The 25,868-nt window shown below is 36.5% G+C and overlaps 1 protein-coding gene across 11 annotated transcripts in view; it reads right to left on the bottom strand.

Annotated features, from left to right (window-relative positions):
- The window catches only part of itpr1b (inositol 1,4,5-trisphosphate receptor, type 1b), a 137,784-nt gene that overhangs the window by 69,028 nt on the left and 42,888 nt on the right, over positions 1 to 25,868 (bottom strand). For 4 of the 11 annotated variants that reach the window (XM_028448177.1, XM_028448182.1, XM_028448183.1 and 1 more), the window contains exons 24-42: positions 25,081 to 25,274; positions 24,864 to 25,005; positions 24,703 to 24,757; positions 23,805 to 23,970; positions 23,543 to 23,710; positions 22,185 to 22,250; positions 21,945 to 22,082; positions 20,161 to 20,286; positions 19,870 to 20,070; positions 19,512 to 19,763; positions 17,519 to 17,644; positions 17,201 to 17,329; positions 17,068 to 17,085; positions 15,849 to 15,969; positions 14,501 to 14,685; positions 12,479 to 12,627; positions 8,604 to 8,715; positions 6,339 to 6,374; positions 1,048 to 1,083 (exon numbers count right to left, since the gene is read on the bottom strand). In XM_028448177.1, coding sequence (XP_028303978.1) covers positions 1,048 to 1,083; positions 6,339 to 6,374; positions 8,604 to 8,715; positions 12,479 to 12,627; positions 14,501 to 14,685; positions 15,849 to 15,969; positions 17,068 to 17,085; positions 17,201 to 17,329; positions 17,519 to 17,644; positions 19,512 to 19,763; positions 19,870 to 20,070; positions 20,161 to 20,286; positions 21,945 to 22,082; positions 22,185 to 22,250; positions 23,543 to 23,710; positions 23,805 to 23,970; positions 24,703 to 24,757; positions 24,864 to 25,005; positions 25,081 to 25,274 — 2,420 coding nt within the window. The remainder of the gene's footprint in view (positions 1 to 1,047; positions 1,084 to 6,338; positions 6,375 to 8,603; positions 8,716 to 12,478; positions 12,628 to 14,500; positions 14,686 to 15,848; positions 15,970 to 17,067; positions 17,086 to 17,200; positions 17,330 to 17,518; positions 17,645 to 19,511; positions 19,764 to 19,869; positions 20,071 to 20,160; positions 20,287 to 21,944; positions 22,083 to 22,184; positions 22,251 to 23,542; positions 23,711 to 23,804; positions 23,971 to 24,702; positions 24,758 to 24,863; positions 25,006 to 25,080; positions 25,275 to 25,868) is intronic. The other 7 variants (XM_028448179.1, XM_028448185.1, XM_028448178.1 and 4 more) reach the window with 4 other exon arrangements.

Genomic DNA, 25,868 nt, shown 5'->3' with positions numbered 1-25,868 from the left:
GCACTTTTAAACCCTTTACACCACTTTCCCACCTAATGCCAGTGTCACACATGTTGACCCACTACATTATGCCCATTATTTGCCAGTTTAAACTAATTGTTCCTACTTTTTAGGTTACGTAGCCTTTTTTTTTTACCACTTTCTCTGCCTGTTTTTGCCCACTCTAATTTGCAACTTTTAATCAATTTCTGTATTTTTTTATAATCCCATTTCACCACCTTTTCCACTATTATTGGTCCCTTTGAACCCATATTATTTCTGATTAAAACAAGGATTTACATCTTTAAGATGACTATATACTGTGGCCCAAATAGCAATAAACTTCTCGGATAACAATGTCTATTGTTCAGATCAATAAATAAATGTGGTTATTACAGATTCACCTTTATTTTGGGGGTCATGGGCTGAAAAGGTTGAGAACCACTGTGTTACAGCATGCAAGGACTTGAGAGCCAGGCTAACCATGCAGGAGGGAGGGAAAGCATCTGGATGTAAGACATTTTTAACTTTGTTCCTCTGAATTATATCAGAACATCTAATTCTGAACCATGTAATGGCAACTTAAAAACCCATTACTCAACAAAATGACTAGTGTTAGCATTATTTACTTTTTGATATTTGGTAAATCTATTAGTACTTTGTTGTTACAGCAGGAGAAGTGGATAAATAATTTAAAATAAACAAATATTTGCTTTTCAACAGGGACAAACACAAGCCACAAATAAACAAAGAGAGATCGAGGTTACATAATTAGGACTGTGAGTTACTGACACATTCTACAAGCAGGAAACTGGCATGGGATCAACAGCTCACTCACTAAACAACAACAACGCTGAAAAGAAGGTCAGGAAATTGGACTTTGCTCCAAAAACCAAAAGACTTAATGGTGGGACGAAGCCAGGAGAGAGCAATGGATAAGCACACCATGATACATAAACAAGTCTTTATCATATCAGCTTGATTTGTATCTGGTTAAATACAGAAATATCAAACACAGCACCGACAAAATCCACAGCAGTGAGTCACAAATATGGGTTGTAAACACACCTCTGCTGGGACTTCAGGCTCAGGTGGAGGTGTCAGCTGATTGGAAATAAAAGGGTGGTGTTAGTCAAGGTTAATTGTTGAACTAGTTTGGTTGCTTTTGCGTCCACAGAGAAGCAAGAGTTATGGAGAATTATTATTTTCAATAACTGACATGCACAACCAGACATAAATAATGGGGATGAATTGGAAGAACCACGATCAAACACACTTGAGACAAACACATTGGCATTTTATGACCAAAAATGTTCGACGTTTCCATTGGTTAAACCCAAAGCAACAACTTTACCAACAACTGTCTGCAAAGGAGCTCCTAAACTCTAAAAAGCTACACAATACAAAAAAATAGCTTTTTATGCTAAAAAACAAGACAGAGATGAAAGTAACGAATTACAAGTACTCATGTTACTGTAATTGAGTTGCATTCATGGGCACTTTTTTCAGTATATTTCTCAATAAGTAATTTTACTTGTACTTAAGTATGTTTTAAAAGAAGAAAAGTAATTCATTACATATCTACACCCAACCGTTACAGAGTAAATTACAACATTTCATTTCCATTTCATGGTCTCTTCATAAACTGTTTATTGAACAGAATCTATATGTTCGTAGTCGTGTCATTTCTGATCAATGCACAGCCACTTTCTTTGGTTCAAGTTGTGGTTTCTACCTATTACAGTATGTTGTTACCCACATGGCACATTTGGCATGTTACTGTTTTAGAGTTCATACATTTAGCTTTACTTGGAGCCTGAGAATTTAAATTTTTAATTTAACTAAATGGTATTATTTTATTCAAAAAATAATTGTACATCTTGACAAACCTTCCATTTTATACATATGCCTTCGTAGAAAATCAAATAAGATCCATTGTGCAAAATGTGGTCAAGTTTATACATGAGCAAGATTTATTACCAAAAATAAACGTGGGGGTGAAAGTAACTAGTAACTTTTACTTTGAGTACTATTTAATTGAGCTATTTTTGACTTGTACTTAAGTATTTCATGTATAACTTATTTGTATTTTGTACATGAGTCAATTTCATTCAAGTAACAGTCCTTCTACTTGAGGAGGATATATCAGTACTCTTTACACATCTGTAAAAAAGGTATGTTAAAGGCAGACTTTATAAGTGATTATTAATTATTAATGTACAACACACAGAGAAAAAGCTAATAAATGAAGAAAAAACAAATGTCACACTACATTTGCCTACACACACGCACACACACACGTGTCATTTTAGTTCAAAGGCCATGCCCTACATTGTCCGACTTAAAAGGCCGCTGCTGCTACCGTGTCCTGGTAAAACGTGTCTGTTGCACATTTACTGGCAATTTGCCACTGAAGGTGACAAGACGGAGGAGATTTTAAAATTCTAGGAAAACAGGGGGGTGGGGGGGAGCTTGTCTCTTATGTAACTGCAGGCTGAGAGTTGGCCTAAACCCAATAATCATGCAGCATTAATTTAAGGAAACTGGGACAGCCCCTGTTTGCCAGTGGGAAACGACCGCAGTGCCCCCTGTTGATGTAATACTGCACACCAACCTGGGAGGTTTTAGACCTCAACCACCTGAAGCTAAGGTGGAGGAGGAGAAAGACAAATGAGGACAAGATGAAGCAATATGAGATCGTTTTTCATGCATGGAGGGGCAAGTGGAAATCTGAAGAGTAGATGGTGGAAACCAGTTGGTTAACGAAAGGTAAAGGAGGCAAAATTGTTGTTTTTAAAATGTACAATTTGAAAGACAAAAACATTAAGAGGGAATTTACAACAAATTACTAAAATAATAACAACAAATTTATTACTAAAACACAACTTTTCCTTCATTATTTCATGGTTAGTGAAAATTGGTTTCCTTGATTCATGTTTTATCACATGATTTCGAATTCTGGAAAAAAAAAGAAAAGAAAAGTAAGACACCTAATTTTGTGCGGGACTCAAAATAAATGTACAAAATGATAGAAAAATACACAAAACATCAGCAAAAAAACAAGAGCTCCTCATGTGTATTACTTTAAGGTGGTTAAAACCGGAACCCCCTACTTATGAAATCTGGGTTCAAAAAGTCCAAGACATCTATCATATGGAGGAAATGACTCACCTATTAAGACTTCAGAAAGACTTTTTCATTAAGAGACGGAGACCTGCTTTGCCTATTTTTCAGCTATAGTTGGTAATGCCTCCTTTAACACATATGTACCTGTATTCCTAGAGACCAACTATGCACCATATTTCTGAGTTTTGGATGGAGAAGACTTCTGTTTTTATTATTTGTCATTGGTACTTAGGATTTTTGTTTACCCTTGTATCTTTACACATTATTCGATTGGGAATTTTATATATATTATCAATATACGCTAGATATGTATACATGTAATTGGATGAGTCTTAAAGACTAACTACAATATTGTCTATGTCTAACATTTTATTATTTTGTTATATTTTCTGGTTTACCCTCTTGGGTGCTTGCCTGGTTGTTGCTGTTGTTATTTTGTTTTACATATTCCTATATTATGTTGCTTCTTTGTTTTTGTGTTATGTAGGAGGGAAACTCTACATGTTTTTACTGTACTGTGTTGACTGAAATGAATAAAAACAAGAGCTTACTCTAAAAATACATACAAAAAAAAATTATAACATGAATACACATAATGAATTCCAAAATACAAAAATGGGTGACAAGTCATTAATTTTTCATCCCACCTTTGACTAGATCAGCAGCTGCATTAGTTTTTATGGTGTTTTCAGGGACCGGGGGGGTCTGCTAACAATGGCTTTAATTGCATTTTAACTTTTTGCTACTAAGCGGAGGCTGGGGTTTTGGCCTGCTTGTCCTGTCATATAAATATCCGTCGGAGTCTTGCTGCCCATTGGGAAGGGGCCCATATGCTTTTTTATGGCTGTGAGTAAGTGACACTGAGCATGTGCCGTGTGTAAGACAGTATGTGTACATTCTTCAGACATTGCATAAGGGGGGGTTGATCAAACAAAAAGCTGCTCTGTGAGAACAGCCTTGTTTATGTGGAAGTCGGGGATTTCCAATGATTCATGTAGAAGGAGGGAGAGAAAGGGAAAGAGCAGCAGTAAGAGAAGCTCAGCCATCACGTAGCTTCTCACTATGGAAAGACCCTTAGAACTATTTCCCCACGAAGCAGCAGCACTTGTTTCCTTTTCACTCTCTACTCACCACTATTAAAGTAGTTACTGTTTGAACCACTGGCTCACATTTCAATCTCTATTCTTTACTTTTTTATTCAGTAGAAACAGATTTTTATTGATTTTCTTACTTTTATTAAAGCACTTTCCAGTCCCACTTCAAGGTACTGATACTATCTAGAAGATTCACTCAAATTATTTTTTGTTAAATTTGAACTTCGTTATATTCTAGATATCCCTCTAAACTCTAAAAATATCGAACAGCAAACGCCTTTTACATTTTTTCATGAAAATACTATGGACAGAATCTCAGCAGTAAAATTTTAATTTAGGGTTTTCTTTTATTTATTCTATTTAATTGTAGAATATGCTTATATTATACTAGTTAAACTAGAGATTATTTCGCACCTAAAATTTTTTTTATTGTAGAATATTGTTGTTTAAGGTTGCATTTTATGGAACTCATTGGTTAATAATTAATAGATATCACTTGATAAAGGCTTTTCTAACATTCCAGACTATAAAAATATTAACTAAAGTATGCATGATCTGTGTATCAGAACAGTCCTAATGTGTACAGGAAGCTACCATATTTTGGGGCGCATAAGACACTATTTTTTTTCTTTAAAGTTGAGGGTGCGCGTTAGGTGTGGATTTTTAAGTCAGTCTCACACACACATGTCCAGTGAAAACAAGTGTCAGGAGGCATAATATTATCCCTACAGCATAATTAATGAACTGTAACAGCCACTGAACATCACGGTGAACTAAACGTTCAGAAACCAGCTTCAGATAGAACAGAAACAATAAACTGCGTAAAGTTGCCAAATAACCACGTTGGGTTTGTACAGAAGCAATCGTGTTCATATTCTGACTCTGTCCGGACTCCAAGTGATCTCTCCTGAGGCCACGGTGCACGGGAATGGACGTAGCGGTGAATCAGTCTGGTTCTAGTAAAAAGTGAATGATTCAGTGCTTATTGGCATCTGTGAACCACTGCATGTACCAACCAGATCTCATTCAGAACTGTTTGTTACTCCTCTGTTAAGTGTGTCTTTAGGGTTGGCCTCTAAACTGTGGAAAGTCCTTGAGACCATAATTCTGTGGATTTCATCTGTACAGAATGGTTTTTGTCTCATTTGATTTTTGATTGACTTTATTGTCGTCTGAATCTGATGACAATAAAGCTTGTAAACGCAATCAAAGTTCTTGGGGTTAGCATAAATTCATTATATATATATTTTTTTAATGTAAAAATATAACTGCGTTTTGAATGAGTTTCAAGTGAAGGTATTTTTGAGCAGGAGCCTCGTAACTTTCGCGAAATCTCATCCCGCGAGACTTCGGTATACAGAAAGATGGACGCTCCAAGCCTCCTTAAAACACTCCCTATTACTTTGTTGTTAGCTGTCTAATTGGGCGGTAATAATTATTAAATATAATGCTAAGAATTGTCTCGGTCTCCTCTTATGTCCACACGTATTGAGCCATGTTTACTTTGAGAGAAGTGGTCATGTGACCTACGTAATTGTGGAAAAAGTGTTTCCATGGCACTTTTGCAATAAATTTCAATATCAAAATGTCTGGAAAAACCTCCTCATGAAAGCACACAAACTTTTTATCTGTATTTGAGTTTTTTTTTCGAAATTCAGATTTCCATTACAAGTTTTTATTGCACTAATTAGATTTTGCATATGTCCAAGGGTGATGGAAACACAGCTATTGTCATTGATGTAATAAAATGTTATGAGAGCGAATAGAAGAAAACACCTCCTCATCAGGTCAGTTTGGTAGCTATCAAAGATTAAAAAATCTGTCTTCACCATGAACTGGTCTTCTTCTAAAACCCCATTGTGCTCCAGTGGACACCAAATAGATTAACAACAATGAATAGCCACAAAAGACAAGCATATGATACAGTATGATTGAGACATGTTAGCACTATTCTAGCTAATTAAAGCCATTAGGAGCCACTCTAGCAGGTACACAACAGGGAGAGAGGGAATTAACTGGCAGCACATGTGACAAATGGGAAATGACGCCTCAAAACTCCACTCTTAGCACAAGCATGTCTACTTGGTTAGTTGGGGACATGTCCAAATTACACATTACAGTAGTAGGAAAAATGATAACCTCAGCCACATCCATTTCATCATCAAAGGCAATCAGCTGCAAAACAAGAAGTGAAAGGGAGCAGAGGGTTAGTAGAGCTTGATTAGTGCTAGTGATGAATGTAGGGCATGTAGGTTTAGTACTGGTTGTGATGTTATTTCTTAGAAATTAGATGGGTGTGAGTTAAAAAAAAAAAAAAAAAGGGAAAAAAAAGCTTATTCAGAAAGTCTTCCTCCTGAGCTGATTTTGTTTTCTCACCAAAAGTAAAGTCCCGATGCAAAGACATGTTTCAAACAAAATCTCCACATTAGCCTATATTCATCCAAATAAGAATGTTGAAAACCAGAACATGTTTTTTTTATTAGTAATATTCACCACAAACTGCTTTGGGCAATGTGCCACACACCGGGCCCTATTCTCCAGTCTGGACTTATGCGTTTTTTTACGCGCCTGCAGTTATGCGCCCATCTTCTGCGTGTATTCTCTGGTCCAGGTTCCTGACACGCCCACCGCGCGTGAATCAACCAAAGCACGTAGTTCGTGAATGAAGGATATCTGAAGCAAAGGAGGCGAACTGGGCCATGATGTCATTATTTTTGGGGCTGTCTAGAAACCACAGAACATTGAGTTTTCTGAACGCTTGTAAATGTCATTGAAATCCATGAAAATGATAAACGCTCACTTTTAATTTGAAACGCCTTTGTTGATAAACAATGTAACAGTGTAATGTTGATTTGATCAGGTTACTGCAGGGTGAGGATTGAACACATTTTTTCTGTCCGAACCACAGTTAAAATCTCTCAGTTTTTCCCCTCATATTAACAACAGATTAATGTTTGTGTGTCAGAGTTTCATTGTACAGAGCTGCAGCTGATGTGGGCACCTCAGGTGTGCACAGCTGATCAGCTCCACGACGCAGTACACACCATCCTCCTAGGATGGATAAAATATAATGAAATGTAACACATTTTGTCCCGTCTAGAACAGTGTCAGTTTGAATGGATTCTTCCTGGGAGTCTCTTTTGTAATATTATGAGTTTGTGTGACTTTTAGTGCAATATAATGTTTCACCTTATAGGGGCGCTGCACTTGTTCCAGGTTCAAAAGCACATGAGAGGAAAAGAACTTAACCAGATGGGAGAATGCGCGTACGGCCAGATTTCAATGGGAACGCCCACATTTCAGGGCTGCTCCACCCAGAGTGTGTAACTGGGATGAAGGCGCGCAGTAACTGACTTAAGTACAGGGGGAGAATTGCGCGCATTCAAAAACTGCGCCGCTTCGCAACTTTTCTGGCTTATGTGCATGGGAGAATAGACCCCATAATGAATAGTGATCACAAACCTTCTTACACTGTAGTAGACAAGCCCTAGGCTGTAGTATACATATACAGCAGGGATTCTCAACCTTGGGGTCGTGAGACACTGGGAGGAAGTCGCCAGTTGCCTTCAAGAAACTAATTTGAGACCATTTTTACTTATTTTTACCCTTTTTCTGCAACTACACCAAACTTTCCATATTTTAACTGGTTTTCATCACTTTTTCTTGCCATATTTTTACTCCTCTAAATGCATTTTTGCTACATTACTCACATTTCTGCCACTTCTCCATCAAATTCCAATGCCCATTCTGCACATTTACTCCACTTTCAAGACATTTTCAGCACTTATAAAACCTTTCCACCACTTTTCCCACCTAACGTTGCATATGTTGACCCATTATTGTCACTTTTAACCTTTTTTCACCATAATCAATGCTTATTTTTTCTAATTAAATCACATTCACGATTTGTCATGTCCATCGTTTGCCAATTTAAACTAATTGTTCCTACTTTCCTAAATTTTAACCAATTTCTGTGGTTTTTAAATTGATTAAAACAAGGATTTACATCTTTAAGATGACTATATACTATGGCCCAAATATTGAACTTCCTGGACAATAGTGGATATTATTCAGATGAATAATAAAATCTGGGTTGAAAGGTTGAGAACCACTGATATACAGGACATCAGTGGGTGGCATTAATCTTTGATTATTGTAATTATTAATAGCACTAAGCCCTATCAATTGTCTTAAAGTTAATATTTTATTGGGCTTCCATTATGCAAAGATGGTTGTTTTAAGACACTAGAAGTTCAGATCTCCATTGGTGTGGACTAGAGAGAGAAAGGCATTCAGTCAATGGCAAAAACCAAAAAAAAAAGCTTTTCTTGTGTGGGAGAACCTTAGCCTGAACAAGCGTAACAAATAAAGATGACAAAAAACAGGAAGTCAGAGCGGCCCTACCTTTTCCCCATAGCCCTGGTCTTTAGTCATCATTTCTCTCAGTGTTTGAAGCACTTTGATGCAAAGCCTCTCCTCATTTTCCTCCAGCAACTGTTTGGTATGTTTGATCAGCCTAAGAGCCGACAATAACAGTAGATAAGTAAATCGACAAAAACTATTTGGGAAAATAAAATCACATTTACTTTCCATAATTCTGATTTGCATTTTAAACAAATTGGAAAAACCCACTTTAACCCAGTTGGTGTTAAGTAAATGGAGCACTTTCTTGAACAATCTTTACAATCTTCACAGTTTGTTAAACATGTTGACCTCCACAAATGTGTGTTTGAAGTGCTTTTTGTTGCTTAAAGCTGATATCCGGAGTTTCTGAGAAATCTATGTGTATGTACGATTCTTTTGAAATGCAAAAAAATACCTAACTAGTCTTTTACTATGGTCTACTGCCGGTGGTCATTCATATACACTACATTAATGTATATAAGTCCCTCCTTTGTCCTATAGACCCCTATACAAATGGAAACGATAACTGGTAGGGCTTTTCCACCTAGAGCACGGGCTTTTCGTTCAGAGCCATAGTTGGAGCTCAAGCTACTTCAGAGCTAGTCCTGTTTAGCTGAAGAACCGGTTTGGTTTTCCACCACAGCAGCGGCAAGTTGGAGCCATGTCCGTGCATCACCACAATACGTCAGATTACCCATGAGCACTTGCGCCATAATGAAGCCTATGTTTTGACTGTTGACATCGTATAAATACTATCCTATCCTATGCAAATATTCAGCTGAACAACTCTACCCGTCTTCATCGAAGTCACAGGAATCTGCAACATTTGTGAACGCAAGTAACTATCAAAGACGTTATATTTCTTAACAATGACGTTAGTCATGTTAGTGTTAGCCTTTGCTAAGCTACTTAGCTTCAACTACACCTGCATATGTACAGCAGATAAAGACAATAAGTTGATTTTGATATGTTTGTTTGTCATTATAGATAATCTTAATGCTGACTGTGCACGTCCGTGATTGCACTGCTGCGACTCAATACGACCAGAATCAGCGCAAGTTTGTGTCAAACTAACGTGTCCTGATGTCATTCATTCATCTGTGTTTGGATCGAGAACCTGAAGGGATGCTGTATTTAAATATATGTTTGTGTCCTCATCATGCTGTTCAACTTGTGTTATTAATGATCAATTTCTATTGCATTTTATTTAAATGTCCTACTCATAAAGTGAGTATTTTACTTTTCAATTCTATAAATGTATCAAAATAAAAAAATACAAACCTATTCGTGTGTGCTATAGCAGGTTATGTTTACAAAAAGTGGATATAAAGAATTAAATTATCTGAATAAAAATTAAATACGTGTGTGCTTACAAGTAGGCAACAAACAATGAACAAAGTCCTTGTAGAATACAAAATAAGTAACTTTATTTATACAAAGTAAAAATAGATTTACAAACCAACTCAATATATATTAACATTGACTTAAAAAATGATTGTGGGTTTTCTATTAAAAAGGACCAAAGTCTGCCTTTATCTGCTCCAGAACCAACACCAGTCCAACCAGTGCTGAGGAGTTCATCATGAGCTGGAGGTTATGGACCATGGACGTAGTCCTGGTCCTGGTTCATGGAAGAAAATCTGCATTAACATCTTCCTCCTTTTTTCCTACATAGAAGCATTAAAAATAATATTTGAATTTATTATTTATTTCAGCAGTCTCCACAATAAGAAAAAAGAAAAACAAACAACTGTGTAATTCTTAAGCTAAAAGTGTGTAAGTTGAAGCAAAGCTTATACAAACCTACCCTATCACAACAAAACTAAACAAGGCTCTCTCGATAATATCACACACAAAAAACATTTAGCTTATATTACAATTTTACCAATATATAATCTACACAAGTTTTATATATACAGTTAATACATTCACATCAAACATATTTACATACGTACATACACATGAATATATATATGACATGTACTTGGTAAAATTGTTACTCTTCTTTCTTATCATTACTAACAATATATGATTTAAAAAGCTTTTTAAACTGGTTTATGTTGTTTTATTTCACCCCTTACACAGTTCCATAATTTAACCCCTGATATTGTTATATTCATCTTTTTGAATGTTGTTCTAACATATTTCATCGTGAAATGTAGTTCTCCTCTTAAATTATATTCCCCTTCTCTCTCTAAAAATATTTTCTACAACCCTTTTTGGAAGTAAACCTTTACTTTATAAATCATTTGGACAGTTTTGAGTTTAATGAGATCTGGAGTTTTAAATCTGGTGTTTTTGTGTGTGTTCTCTGTATCCTGCGTTATTTATCAGTCTGATGGATCTTTTATTATATTATGAATAACGTTGGATGTTTGTCAAGTATGTATTTCCCTAAACTTCTAGATAGTAAATCAAATATGGTAAAACAAGTGTACAATAAAGAGTGTGCAAAGTTTTTTGATTAAGAATGAGCCTTGTTTTGTCCAGGAATAGAAAATAATATTAGTACTTAATAATAGTTCAATTTATTTATTAACAAATATAAATTCAAGTAAATGGTGTATAATTATATTTCAGGATGGACCAACAGATACTATTGATCATGTTGATGTTTGCATAGAATGAATTAATCTAACTGGATTTGTTCTGAGCTGAGCTACAGATGAACCTCCAAATCCAACTCTGAAATGAGCAGAAACGTTGTTACCACATAGTTCAGTAAAATTATTACATGATCATTATGTAACAATTAGGGAAGTTCTGAATACAGGTTAAGGAAATATTACAGCTGCTTTCAGGAATGTTAAAGTATTATGGTTTCCTAGCTGACCAACGGCTAACTGGCTAGCCTGCACCACATTAGACGTAACGTTCATAATATTGATCAGGGAATATTGTAGCAAGCTAATATTGGTAGTAGGTTAACAACAGGGTGAAATAAAACTTACCAGGATTAGTAACAGTTCTACAGGACGAGTTCCTCCGTGGCTGTAGTTCTGTCCGGTCCGTGGGGCTCCGCCCACTTTCCCTGAACCTCTTCAGACATCCACAGTACCAGGAAACAATGTTCTCCTCCTCTGACCACTGCTGTATTCTTTGACTCACTTTGGACTCACTTTAAAATGTTTTTTGTCGGATTTGCGCTAACGTGACCAGCCGCTCGCGCGCTTAAAAAAATGGCTGCTTTTCGTTTTCGGAGGACCGTCGATAACCCCACCTACCACCCGCCAATTCCAGTGCTGAGCTATAGCCCAGAAGCTATGTGGGGCCAGCGTAGCTCTGGTTTTTGGCTCTGAGAGCTGGAGCTATGTTGGTGGAAACAGAATGGCTCGTAGCCAAAACACGCGCTAGCTCCAAGTTAGCTCCAGCTCCTGCCCGGTGGAAAAGCCCTATGACTGCGCCCAGCCAATAGGCTTCAACTTCCTGTTTTTGAGACTGTCAATCAAAGTCAATGCGGAAGTGTGCACGGAAACAAGGCCGTGCATCACAACAGCAAACAGGTAAATATGATTTTGGCTCTTAACTGACCCACAGACCTATATCAATGTGACCTGATGCAACCTTGGTATGTTCCGCGATGCGCGTGCAGAAAAGTAGAGGCGTGGTTGCAAGTAGATTGGGAGAGGCAGTAGGAGAAAGTGAGGCTGTTTAGGGCGGGACATCAAGACGTTTCTCAGAAACTCCGGAGAGCAGCTTTAAGCAGCTTCTAAATCCCTCGAAGGTTTACATTCAATCATCTTTCAGTTGAACTGTCTTTGTCATTTGGGTTTGAGCTTGTTCCCTTTATTAAAAAGCCTTTATTACAACTGTTAACTGTTTAATTTAATTACGTCGCTCATCTCTGCCATGGCTGTGTCTAGGTTTTTACTCACTTTGATATAAATCCTCCACTTTCACATTTCTTGCGAGCATCTGTGTTTTCAGGAAAGAGCAGCTCTGGACGGTGCAGGATATCCACCAGTACCGAGAGCTCAGCCTGAACCAGTGGCTTGAGACGGTCCTCCAGTGCAGACACGATGTCCTTCAGAGGACAGAGAGACATTTATTTTGTGGTTTCAGTATGAAAGACACAATCACAGAAGGTCATTTCAATAAATATTAAGAAGTGCACATTCTGCAGGATGTAACTTTCCCATGTATATGACTCATTACAAATAGATGTGGTTAAAAGAAGAAGGAGAGGTAAATTTACAGGGAATTACATGATTATCATTTAGGAAATGTGGTGTGTTGACAACGGCTGAGCAGAACTAGGTGAAGGATTTGTCAGATTCTAGTCTATGCCGGCACGTCATGATCACATGAACATTTTAAAGAGCCAATAGCTTGAATCTCTGTTTCAACCCGTGTCGAAAGTGCGGATGTCAAACTACAAACCAGTCTTTAAATCATGTTGATAGGCCTAATAGAAGTGGAGTAATGAGGTAAAATGTGTGCGTGTTTTTCTGTGACATTTACTTGAGCTGTCAGTATAGGCTCCGTGCAGGAAGACACTGCAGAGCGCTTCGAAAACGAAAGCAAAAGTGCTGTGCTGCAAGTAAGAACCACGCTGAAATGTCTCATTATAGCTTTTTCCTATTGGTTGAGAAGAAGAATGCCATTGTCCAATCATAATGTCCACATATAGCGGGAATTTTGTTTTTAAACAGAGATGGAGAAAGAGAGGGTGAGTTGAGAGATTATAGAGATAATAGTGATTATTACTGTGATTTGACTTTAGTTAGTGTGTAGTGAGTGAGATTGGAGTGTAGTGTAGTGTCTAATATATTTGTTTATTGTTTTATAATATCAACACAATGAGGCACAAATAATTTGCATTTCCCTGTATTTGTGATTAATATCGCCTGAGACACTGCTTGCATTTCACTGTAAATAGCTATATATATATATATATATATTTAATACAAACTCAAGTATAAAAACTAATTATAGAAAAAATTACTTGGGGTCGCCAGAAATTTGTGATCTAAAAATGGGGTCGCAACCCCAAAAAAAGTGGGAACCTCATTAATACATCCTTCTGATTTTTTAATCATAACATAACCACTAGAGCGGACATTGGCTTGTCTATGAACGGTCGCATTTACAGACCTTGTAGTCGCGGTTACCTTACCAATAAACGGGAAGAGATTTGTCACCTTTACAATAAGTGTTGACTAAGCCACTGGGCCCAATGCCAAGGCAGGCTGACTTAATAATACTATATCATGTTTTTCTGCAGTCAGTGCCTTCTCCTCGCCCTTCTCTGTCTGCTCTGTTTCAGGTGTCGTGAAGCTGATGATGGCAGTTCCTGATCTGTGGTTCACGGCTCAACTAGTCTGGGACACTCTGATGTCCTATCTCTCTATCCTGTTCTGTTCGTCCTTCCGTACACTAACCGCAACCAGTCAAGGCAGATGGCTGCCACCACTGAACCTGCTTCCGCTGGTGTTTTCTTCCTGTTAAAAGGGAGTTGTTTCTTCCCACTGTCGCTAATTGCTTGTTCATGTGGATCTTGTTGGGTTTTTTCTTTCTTATTATGAATTTTATATTTTGATAAGCGCATTGAGATGACTTTGTTGTAAATTGCGCTATACAAATAAAGTTGAATTGAATTGATTTTCTCTCTTTAGATATATATACACTGAAAAACGTTATGCACCATGCTTGCAGTTCCTCACTGTAAACTGGTCTTCTTTATATTTAGAGGACACATTTAAATTATCATTCTGTGCAGCTTTTAACCATTGGTCTAATATATTATTTTACCACTGTTGTCGAGATTCACCGTTTTATTTATTTTTTTAATATACATATTGGCGTTTCATTTTGATCGTTAACATTGGACTAACTGTGACTGATTAAAATGATGAGATAAAACTCGATTTATTTCAAAAATAAAGATTACTATTTACCTGGAGCCTCTCAATGATGTTTCTGTAGTCTTTGGAAGTAGTCGGACCAGAATCTCTTCTGGAAGTGTTCTTGGCAGAAAGTCTCCAGCTGAGAATGGTTTTCTGCACAACGTTATTGGACTTTACAAACAGGTTGTTGACCTGACTGTCCAGGTCGACTGGGATGGCTATTGTTCTGCTCTTGGCTAAAGACAGAAGACAGAAAATAGTGAAGTGGATACATCTGTGTCAGTGAGAAGACAATGGAACCTCATTGTACACTAAATACCTCAATGTTACTGGTTCAATATTTTAAAGTACGGCTTTTAAAACATGTTTTATGCAGGTTATTTTCACTCAACACATTTGGAAAAAAGTTTAGATTCCATTTAACCCTCCTTTTATCTATAAATATTACTAAATATACCAAATACAACACATTTTACCCCTGGGGTCAATCTGAACCCAGGAATAGTTGCCTCCAGAAAATCATTTTCAGAAAATTGTTGACCAATTTTTTTCTGTCAGGCACTTTGTTTATATGTTGAATACATAAATAATCCCTTTATAATGAAATCTTGACCTGTTCTCTAGCGCTGCCATCAGGCTACTCTCAAATTAGAATTAATTCATCTTGAATAGTTTTTATCCAAATTTTTAATGACAAGCGTATGAACCCTATTGATTGTGGTGATGATATGACCTTTCCTGCAGTGCCACCATCAGCTCAAACTTTCAGTTTTAGAGTTTGTGTATCTTTAAAATCTTCCATCCAAATCTTTTCTAATTTGGGGTGCACATTCATGGCTCACAGAATGAACCATAATGGTTGATGACAGTGACCCCTCCGTTCCACTCATAAACATATTCATTTATTTTTATCTCCTCTTTTGAAACATATTTGGGAATGTTCACTATAAAGTCCTCCGTCTCAGACACATCCTCCTCTTTGTCATTTTCACTGTGAAAGAGCTGTTTCAAAACCTCATTGACAGTAAACGTGTTAAATATGAAGCCAAAAAAAAGTAAAACTTATTTTTTTGTCTGATAAATAGTGAATGGGGTCAAATTGACCCCACAGATAATAAGAACATTAAATGTATGATTAAATTGGTTTAGAAACATTCAGGAAATAACTGATTTTGCTAAACCTCTAACGTGCGAAGATTTTGCTGGTGCTGCTTCCAGTTTCCTAGACAGTCGACAGTGTTGTGTTTTCCTTCTTTAACTCACCTGATTGTAGAAAAGGCTTATTATTAATGACTATACAAAGCTGAATTACATTTATAATTTACAGGAAGAGGTAGAGCAAGGAGATAATCTGAAATGTTCAGGACTGATTTTGGACGATCTTGTTTTAATGCCTTACCAACATCTGAAAGCACTTTAATACAAGCCTCCACTGAGGCCTTTTGCACTGGGTTGAGCCAGTTGCAGTGGTAAACCCTGAACACTCCCTGAAGAAGCTGCACAAATACTGGCTGGCGAGTCTGTAAGACAAAAAAAACCATGATGAGAAAAAGGAAGGTGGTAAAAACGTCATAAACAAAAAGAAATTCATTGGTTGAACTAATTCCCTACTTTCAGTTATAACAGGGGGACTAGATGTTTCTAAGTGTAAACAGGACAAAAGTATAACTGTTCTCTCAATGACAACAGCCCTAACACATCAATACCTCTGGTATCTTGCCAAGAATAGCTGCCTGTTACAATAGAAAAAGGACAGAACGGATGCATAGTAAAAGCAAACAGGAGCAGAATTTAGATCTTCAACCATTCCAATTGTTAGATAATTCCAACCACATAATGATAACATTAAGAAACTTTAGTGAGGGTAGAAATCAGGATTTATGAATGAGAACAAGAAGCAACAACAAGGTATGAGAAAAGGAGTGACCACTTGCAACATCACATTCCAGCAGAAACTTAATGGTCTGGTCTGTTAGGGGGATTTTAAAGAAGGATCGTGTAAATTTGTCTACAACCATGAAATTTGGCACACTTAGCAGATTTGAATTCAGCATGTCAAAAACTATGTGAGCCGTGGCCAATTATCAATGGGGTTGCCATATTGGACAGGGAGGTCAGGCTTCTATGTTGTAAAATAAAGACATTTTTGGTCAATAATGTTCAATGTTAAATAATCGCAAGTGGCCATTGATGCCAGTCAAGGGGACTATCAAATAGGCATCATATTTAGAATTCCTGAGGTCCAAAACCATAGAAAAGTGTTTTTAGTTTTAATTATGTGACTTTTGGTTGACTAGTGACAGAAAAACCTCTTTATGGGTGGCTGCCATTTTGAATACCGGTAGTCCAATTTGGAGACCCCATTGACAATTGGCTCCGGCTCCTGGCAGATTTGAATCCAGCAGGTCAACAACTATAAGTGTGCCAAATTTCATGGTTATAGACAAATTTGCACAATTCATCCCCAAACAGACCAGACTATAAGTAACAAACCCCCTGATTAGAGAAAAACTGTGTGTACTCATTAAATTATATATTTTAAAAAAATACTACTTACACTACACTACACATCCATAGGCATAGAGAACTAACTTTGGAGGAAAAGCACCTATACTTACATACATATGATGAGCTATCTATGAAAAGGGAAAGAATGCCACATTTATGAATCACAACGAGAGCAGCCAAAAGAATGAACCTGAGAATAGACCTATTTAAAGATTTCTACCTGAGATGTTTTAACATGTGTACCTGCAGACTTGTGCTCTGGTCAGAAAAAGGAGAGCTGAAGAAACATGTGACAATGCTCATGACTGTCTCCGTTACATAACGCTCCAGTATGATATCAGCATGCTTCCTGTCACTGGTGTTGTTGCAGACCTAAGAAAAGGGGGAGAAATCATTAGCATGACGCATAAGCACTGGATCACATTTCCTGTGTGTGTAGGTGGCAGGTAAAACAGCGCTCTACGCTGGGGTGACATAATTGCTTAAATCCATCACAACATAAAAAGCAGTGGAGCATTTTGATTGGACTGACCAGTAGTTACAAAACAAATATGGCCTTACCCGGCAAATATCCACCAGGAAGTTCTCAAAAAGCTTCCACATGTGATTTGATGTGTAAATCTCTTTCATCTCCACCTCTGTATCCACATAACAGTGGTTTAAGAAGTTGATATACGCAATCTTTACCTGTGGGACACAACAGCCATGAGGGAGGGAGTCATTATAATGGCAATCCATATATTCTTGGGCCTCATAATTTAGTGAACGACACTTAATGACAGTCTTCATGACACCTTATTAATGCTAATGACAGATAAATGTATAAAACGTAAAGTGTTACCAATTTCTCTACTCAAGTAAAAGGATTAAACAGATAAATAAAAGGTTTATTGTAATAAGTCAAATGTAGAATCTAACTATATACACAATCTGTCAAAAAAGGATATTTGATTAGTTTGATTGAAAACTTTGCACACTTTGAACGTTGCATGCTTTAAAATCACAGTATTTGCAATAAAACCTGCTGTTTTTCCACCTTAATCACTAAATTTAGATGATTGATCAATCTGGGGTAGTTACACTAAAGCATCACCTGGTAGAAATACACTAAGGGGCTGATTTACTAAATCAAACTTACCAAACTTAGAAGTGTTTGCCTGGCTTAATGTTACATGTTTATTTAGCACATTTGAGAGACAATAAGATATGATTTAATGAAAAATAATTAAAACATATCGCCTATTCAGCAATGTCATTTTGGTGTTTTGAATTCCATTCAAGTAACAACACTTTCATTTATGTTTATTTTGTGACTTAATAATTTTAATGTATGGAATAAATGACTGTTTGTGTGAATTAAACAGTTTCAAATTTCATTTCACAATTTCAACTATTCTGCTCTCCTTCTCTGTGTGAAACACTTTACATAGCAAAATAATCCTCTTTGAAATATGGAATACTCAACCACATTAAAACATACACCTACTTGCACAGCAATGTTAGTAAATTACGTGCAGCTGGTGAAGAAACAGCGCATGCAAATAGTATTTAAGCACAAAATGGATATTGCACTCTTTAATTGAAATCTTTGTAAACCATTCATTCAGTAATTTTGTACAACAATGCAATGAAACAATAAATCTTTTAATTGCATTTTTTATTTCACAGTACTGAAACTGGTACCATTGCTGGTCGACCAATGAAAATCTTACTCGGCCACAACAACATTGACCAATTAGTTTACTAAATGGTTTGTAGCAGTTTGTAGAACCTGTGCATGATGCAGCAGCTATAAGTCATAGGTGTGAAAACATTTTGGTTTCACCGCAACAACAAACCATGAAGGAGAAAAGGTGGACAATAAGCAAACACTGCTAGTGTACCGTGCGCTACTCTTCCAGAAATACGAGTACCATGAGAAGCCACTTAACTACCCGGCATCCTGAAAAGTTTATGGATTGTGTCAAACAAACAATCCAGTGGGTCAAGAAGCATTTACAACCATACTCCCTCCGAACAGATCAAGAGCTCAAGAAATAAGAGACGGCCATTTTCTGTTGACAACATGGGCTTTAAAAGGTTGATGGTTACTTTAAATGCTCAGAGATTACTCCTAACCTCAAATGTTGATTGTTCATCTTTCTCTAGAAAAAACTAAAATGAATCTAAACACAGAATAAGGCAGTTTGCACGACTTTGATTTCTTTGGCTGTTTTCTAAATTATTATTTAATTCATTGTTAGTACTGTTTCTATACCTGCGTTGCCTTTAAGAGTGTTCCTGACTCTATTAGAATTATTGCACTTTAGCTAAATAATCTGCATCTGTTAGTAGGCAGTATCTAAAAGTATGACAATAATTACTGTCAAAATAGTGAACAGACAATTTCTCAATGGTCATCTTTCTTGTTATTGTTAGCATTGCTGCAAACTGTGTGCTTTCCCACAATATCACAATTATCATACCGTGACTATACTGAACCGTGAGATTTAGATATCGTTACATCCCTAGAACCAACCCATCTGTGTATTTCCACCATGGAAATACATCCTACCTCGGGAATGCAGTCTTCATGTGTGACGACCCTCACAATATCATCAAGGGGTAACAGAGAGTTGCACTTGATCTCTGTATAGACGTTCTTGCCCTCGGTGCAGACAGCCAGCAGTTCAACCAGGTGAATGTGGTACATTAAAGGACTGTTTTCATCCATGCGATCTCGCTCTGAACGCATCATTTGGATGAGGGTTTGGAAGGACGAACGATCATTATAGAAGACCAGAACATCCTCGCCAGAATTTACGAGCTGAGTAGGAGAGAAGGGAAAAAACAACAGCCATTATTTTAAGCAGTGTATTTAGACCCGTTTCTTGACAGATCTTAGAAATGTTAGAACTCTTAGAACTGCGGACCTCTGCCATGACAATATCCTGACACTTCTTGATGAACTTGCTCTCAGCTTTGACGATGGTCTGCAGAAACTTGAGGTACTGGACATGTCGACCATGTGTCTCAGTGCAGTGGACAAAGTGTTGCACCACATGCTCGTTAATCTCGCTGCACAGCTGGAAGTTATTCATGAAGATGTGCTGCATTGTGAGGGCCTCAAGGATCTAAGAGGAAAAGAAGGATTCATTGGTGGTGGATCTAGAACTCCTGAGTGCTGTCTCAGAGGACATATGAGACATGCATCGGATACTCACCCCTGGGTTCAGAAACAGGTTGATATGTTTGTGAAGAAGTGCCTGGTTCTGCTGATTCCCTGCACAGAAGTACTGCAGAAACTCATGAGCCAGTTTCATGATCTCCTGCATTCTAACATCTTCATTCTGCAGAAATAATCCCAATGTGATTTGTCTCGGACAATTATATAAGTTTGAAATGCATTGCAACAAAATACATTTTTGAATGTTGTATCCATAAAAATACACAATAGAATCAACATGAGCCCCGCAAAAATGGCTTCCCTTTGGTTTTACTGAAACCAGACAACTAACACATAGCAGCCAGCTGCTGTCAACTCCATCACATTGAAGAACAATTTTGTTTTATTTAACAGTTATTTAACAATATGCAAGACTAGCAATGCATTAGTAAATAAAAGATAAGAGTCTAGTAGTTTAATATCTATGATTGTAGTATACTATTTCTATTACATTGTAAAAAAAAATGTGTCAAAAGCAGTCATGTTTACATATAGAAGATAATATTACAATCATTTTTTATCATAAAACAAATAATAACAGTACATAATTATTCTTATTATATTCTTCTTATTACTATTAGTATCATGATCATATCTTTTATTATTGATATGTCATAATAATATTGTATGATATTGTCTATATTATTAAATATTGATTAATAATATAATTATAATAATATAATATTATTATGTAGCACATATATGTATGCGTAACATAATTTGCCCCTTGAACAAGTAAGTTTTATAATAATTTACATTATACGGTAATTGCAGTCCATCATCATTAATGTGTCCATGTAACTTAATTTGTTTGATCTGGTCACAGTTACACAGTTAACACTGTTTTTAATGCTTTTTTTCTCAATATTGAAAAACTATAACACTATAGTCATATAAATAAATCTATTGGAATTCAATTGTTGAATATCAGAAATTGTTCTCTAATGTGAAGGATGTGATTATTATCCTGTTTGTTTACATCAGTGTTTCTTAAACTTTTTTGGCTCAAGTAACTGTTATTTTTGAATCCAATTCCTTCTTATGTGCAACTACAACATTTTGCTCAGAATTCTGTCAAAAAACAACTATGGAGTATAATGATGGAATGAGTGAGTGATAACACACATTTTAAAGAATCTCATTTTGTAAATAAGTGTTTAGATTTATTTCCATAGTTTTGATCATTTATAGTCATCTCCATCCTGATGTAGGACCAAGACTCAACCTTGTATCTTCAATTCATGTTCTAACCAAGATCATTTCTATCATCATTTTATGATTTGTCTGTTATTTCTTTAATTTAGTATATAGTTTTTTTCTTATTAAGTGTGTTTTTGTTGTTTTGAATGTTGCTGGTAATGGTGTGTATTTTTCTCTTAGTGTGTGTGTTTTTGTTGTCATTTTGTGTATCTAGTAGTTGTTTGTCTGTTCTTTTTATTATTCAGTATATTTTTCATCTTCTTTTGTGTGTTTTTGTTGTCGTTTTGTGAGTTGTTGGTAACTCTTAGTATGATTATCGCTTTTAACTAAAAATAAACATGATAAAACCCCATATTCTTAATGCTTTCATTTGTAAATTTGAATGTCCCTCCCTCTCTCTCTCTCTCTCTCTCAAGTACCCACTGTAGTGCCACTGTATACCCCTTGGGGTACCCCTCATTTGAGAAATACTGGTTCACATAAATAGAAGTTGTCTGCTATGTGCATTCAGTCCAAGGCAGAGCGTAATCAGAATGCAGAACGTGTCCTACTCCTATCTCTCACATACATCTACAGTTCTACCTTTTCGTAAGGGATCTGGAGGAGTTCGAGCACCACACTGTGAGCTCCCATGTTCCTCAGCAACCTCTGCTGCTGTTTTCTGCTTTTCTTTCCTGAGCTTCCCTCCTGGACACAGAGCTTACTGAGACGTAGCAGAATCTAAGCAAACATAAGAGGACACATTTTTACAGATGTTCTACGTACAAATTATAATAATAATAATAATAATATAGAAAATACACAAAGAATGACCAGGTTTACCTCTTTTACAACTCTGTAGTTGTAACTGCTGGTGTTTTCTGTCTTTGTTTTGTCGAGGGAATCACACTGAAAACAATAGGACACGAATAAGTCTCCTCTATATTTATATCATCATTTATAAAGTATACAACAGTTATTCTTAACCTTTGTGAGCTCCAGGTCAGACATTCATACTGTATACAAAGCAGCCCATAGTTTTATCAAATTTTAACATGGTGGTGTTTATGTAAATGATCTCATCTTTCATTATATATACAGTATATAATAGTTCAATAAAGCAAAACTTTGTCAAATACAATAAGAGGCAATCTGATACTCAAAGATATTTATCATCACAAAGTGTATAAACATGCTCATACAACAAAATGCCTCCAAAGCTAAAGTTCAAATAAATATTAGATCCAGTTTCTGCCAGAAGAAACATTAAGGCTAAAGCTGAATTCTCATGGAATCAGTACCGATTGCGTATTCTGATTTGATTTTTTCTGGTACCGAATAGGCAAAAAAAGGCCACTGGGCTTCAGCCTATTCCTTTTTCGGTTGTTGCATTATATATTATTATGTATGAAATTATTTTTTTGTTTGTTTTTCAACTGAAATATACATATTATATATAACACTACGACTGATATCAGACCGTTTGACAAATCAGTGACAATAAAATAAAAAATTACTGCTGAATTATTCAATCATTTTTTATTACTTTTTCATAATCATCAAATAAAATAATAAAAATACGACAGGTATACTTAAGTACTAAATTGGTTAGAAACAAATGAATGTATTTTGAAAAAACTGCACCCTAAAAAATATTTCTAAAATAAATAATATAAAATAAATTGATATATAAAATGAATTGGTAGAACCAAAACTCCTTGAAGAGTATGTTGCACAAGCAGTTTTACAGCAGAATCTCAATCCACAAATGATCCAATGAGCTCTTGGAGAGGCTACTGATGAGTACACCGTGAACGTGAAGTTAACAAAACTCATCGAATGGAGAAAAAAAACATGCAAACACTTGCAAAGACCTACTTCAGTGACCCTGGATAGACTTGTGGCCTTATTTCTGGGCTATGAGGGAGATTTCTGTATTTGTAGCCAACATTTTTCTTTAGTGCAATTAATATGTGAAATATCTGTGACATTCTCAGTCATTTGTTAAGCCTTGTGGCCCACTAGTGCAAAACTTCTGTGTTTTTGCAGTCCAGTCTTGGGCCACAAAGGTTAAGAAAAACAGGTATAATAGAGAGTAATGTTTGCCATGGAGCAGAGGAACATAAACCAAAAAAATTACTTATCAATCTCAGCCTTCTTTAAGTGGAGAATCAGTGACTATGAAGTTAGCTACATCATACCTTGCTTTTGCTATCAGACTCTGACGGTCCATCTCCATCCATTCCATCTTCCCCTTGTCGCTTATAAACCCACAGTTCAGACTTCTCCACGATGGAGCGGAGCTGGTCCAGGTCTGACTTAATCTGCTTATAATTATCAACGTCCTGATTGGTCACCAGGAGTTGAACCTGAGTAGACGTTCAAGGAAGGAACGTTGCGATGCACTTCACCGACTATGATGTATGCTTTAGGAGATACTGTGGTGCATTCATTGTGGTTCACCTGTTTGAATGCCATCAGCACTTCCTGCCTCTGGCTGAAGTGTCTGAAGAGCAGATGAAGCGCTCCGGACACCAGGGGTGGATAGTCGTGCATGGTGAGGTGGAGCAGGACCCTCAGGAAAGTACGACCACCGTGTTCATCCAGGTCCAGCGGTGTGTTCTCCTCACTTAAAATATGTTTCATAACAATATTTTTAACCCTTCTATTATCCTCAAATATGACCAAGTTTTTGTGTCGGAAACTTTGTTTATTTGTTGAATACATAAATAAATTCTTGATAATGAAACCATGACCTGTTCTCTAGCGCCACCATTAGGTCAAGCTTTCAGTTTTAGAGTTATCTTATCTCTCATCAAAATCTTTTCTAATTTGGGATGCACATTCATGACTCTCACAAAATGAACCATAATAATTGATGCTAAAGACCCCCCTTTTTCTCTCATAAACAAATTTATTTACTTATTTTTTATCTCTTTTCGTGTTACATATTTGTGGTTATTCACTATAAAGTTTCACTCGCCCCCCCATGTCATGTATCAACTCAAAAGTATGAACTCTGCACCTGCAGGTGGGGTGATGTAAGGTCACACATGGGTCACACACACAGGCAGACAAGTTTTACACAGCTAAAACAGCTTGGGGTCAAATTGACCCCAGAGGAACACCAATGCATGCAATGTGTTCAGCACATTGAAAAAATATCATCATGATAATTTTATGCTTAATCAATTGTACCCATCAAATTAGGAAAAGTCATGAAATATGAAGCAAAGTCAAATATTATTTTTTGATCATCATAATTATTGCATGGGGTCAAATTGACGCCAATAATAATAATAGGGGGGTTAAACATGATAACAGCGTGAAAACAAAACTAGAACAAAAACATTTACACTACCTTCCTCCAAATATCCTTTCAGCCTGTTCTTCGATGTTCTCAAAGTCTAAATTTCCTACAGTGTGGAAAGGTAATACACAATGTGAGTATGTTTTTTAAATGTGTTACAAATTCTCGAAATGTATCCTCTTTTTACAGGGTCAATGTGAAATGTTTCCTACCTGGCATCTGATTTACATTATTGCTTCCCTCCATCTTGGGACTGGCACCATTTTCTCCTTGTGGGCTGTTCTCATCAAACTCACGTTTGAAAATACAGAGCAGGCAGGATATTCTGTAGTCCAGCCGTACATTCAAAATGAACTATTGAAGCACATCAAAAGTGACATTACCATAAAGTTTTCAGACTTGTAAATACATTTTATGATGTCCTTCTACCTGGAGAATCTCAATGATTTTAAGCTTTGTGTCCATCACCATGATGTCTTCTCTCTCAGGCTCCGTTTGTGTTTTTACTACGTCGCCCTCGGGCTGATGGGTCTGCGTGGCGGGTAGCAGGCCGCCTCCTCGCAGCACCACCTGTGTCATCAGCTCCCCGACTCCATGGATGGACTTCATCACATTACTGCCAGCTGCAGCCCAAGAACGCCAAGAAGTCAAATAATTCAATAAATAAGGTTTGGTAAGGTGGCACAGGTGAAAATAACTGATTACTAGTACTCACAATACTGTAATTGAGTTGCTTTTATGTGTACTTGTACTTTTTTGAGTATTTTTCGAAATCTGTCATTTTAATTGTGCTTAAGTACATTTTAAAATAAGTATTTTGTTACATTTCTACACCAACCATTACTGAGTAAATTATTATTTTTTGTTTCAAAATAATCAAAGGACATTGTGAAGCTACAAAAAATTAAATGAGCAGACAACAATCAAATGCATCACATCATAGCCAGCCAACCAGATTACACGTAATGCACCGCACCAAAACAGCATTGAATGCTGGTTATTTTCTCAGTTTTAGAGTTCAAAAATGTATCTATACTTGGAGCCTGAGATTTGTATTTTATGTTACATTTCATTCATTATTGTCATTTTATTTAAAAAATAACTGCACATTTTGACAAACCTTTTATTTTATACAGATGCCTTTGTAGAAAATAAATTAAATTGTGCAAGATTTGGTCTCTTTCTTTTGCATGCAAGGGAACAATAAACATGAGGGG

Source organism: Gouania willdenowi, chromosome 5 (assembly GCF_900634775.1).
Source record: "Gouania willdenowi chromosome 5, fGouWil2.1, whole genome shotgun sequence".
Lineage (NCBI taxonomy): Eukaryota > Metazoa > Chordata > Actinopteri > Blenniiformes > Gobiesocidae > Gouania > Gouania willdenowi.
This window is presented reverse-complemented; position numbering and strand designations above follow the sequence as displayed.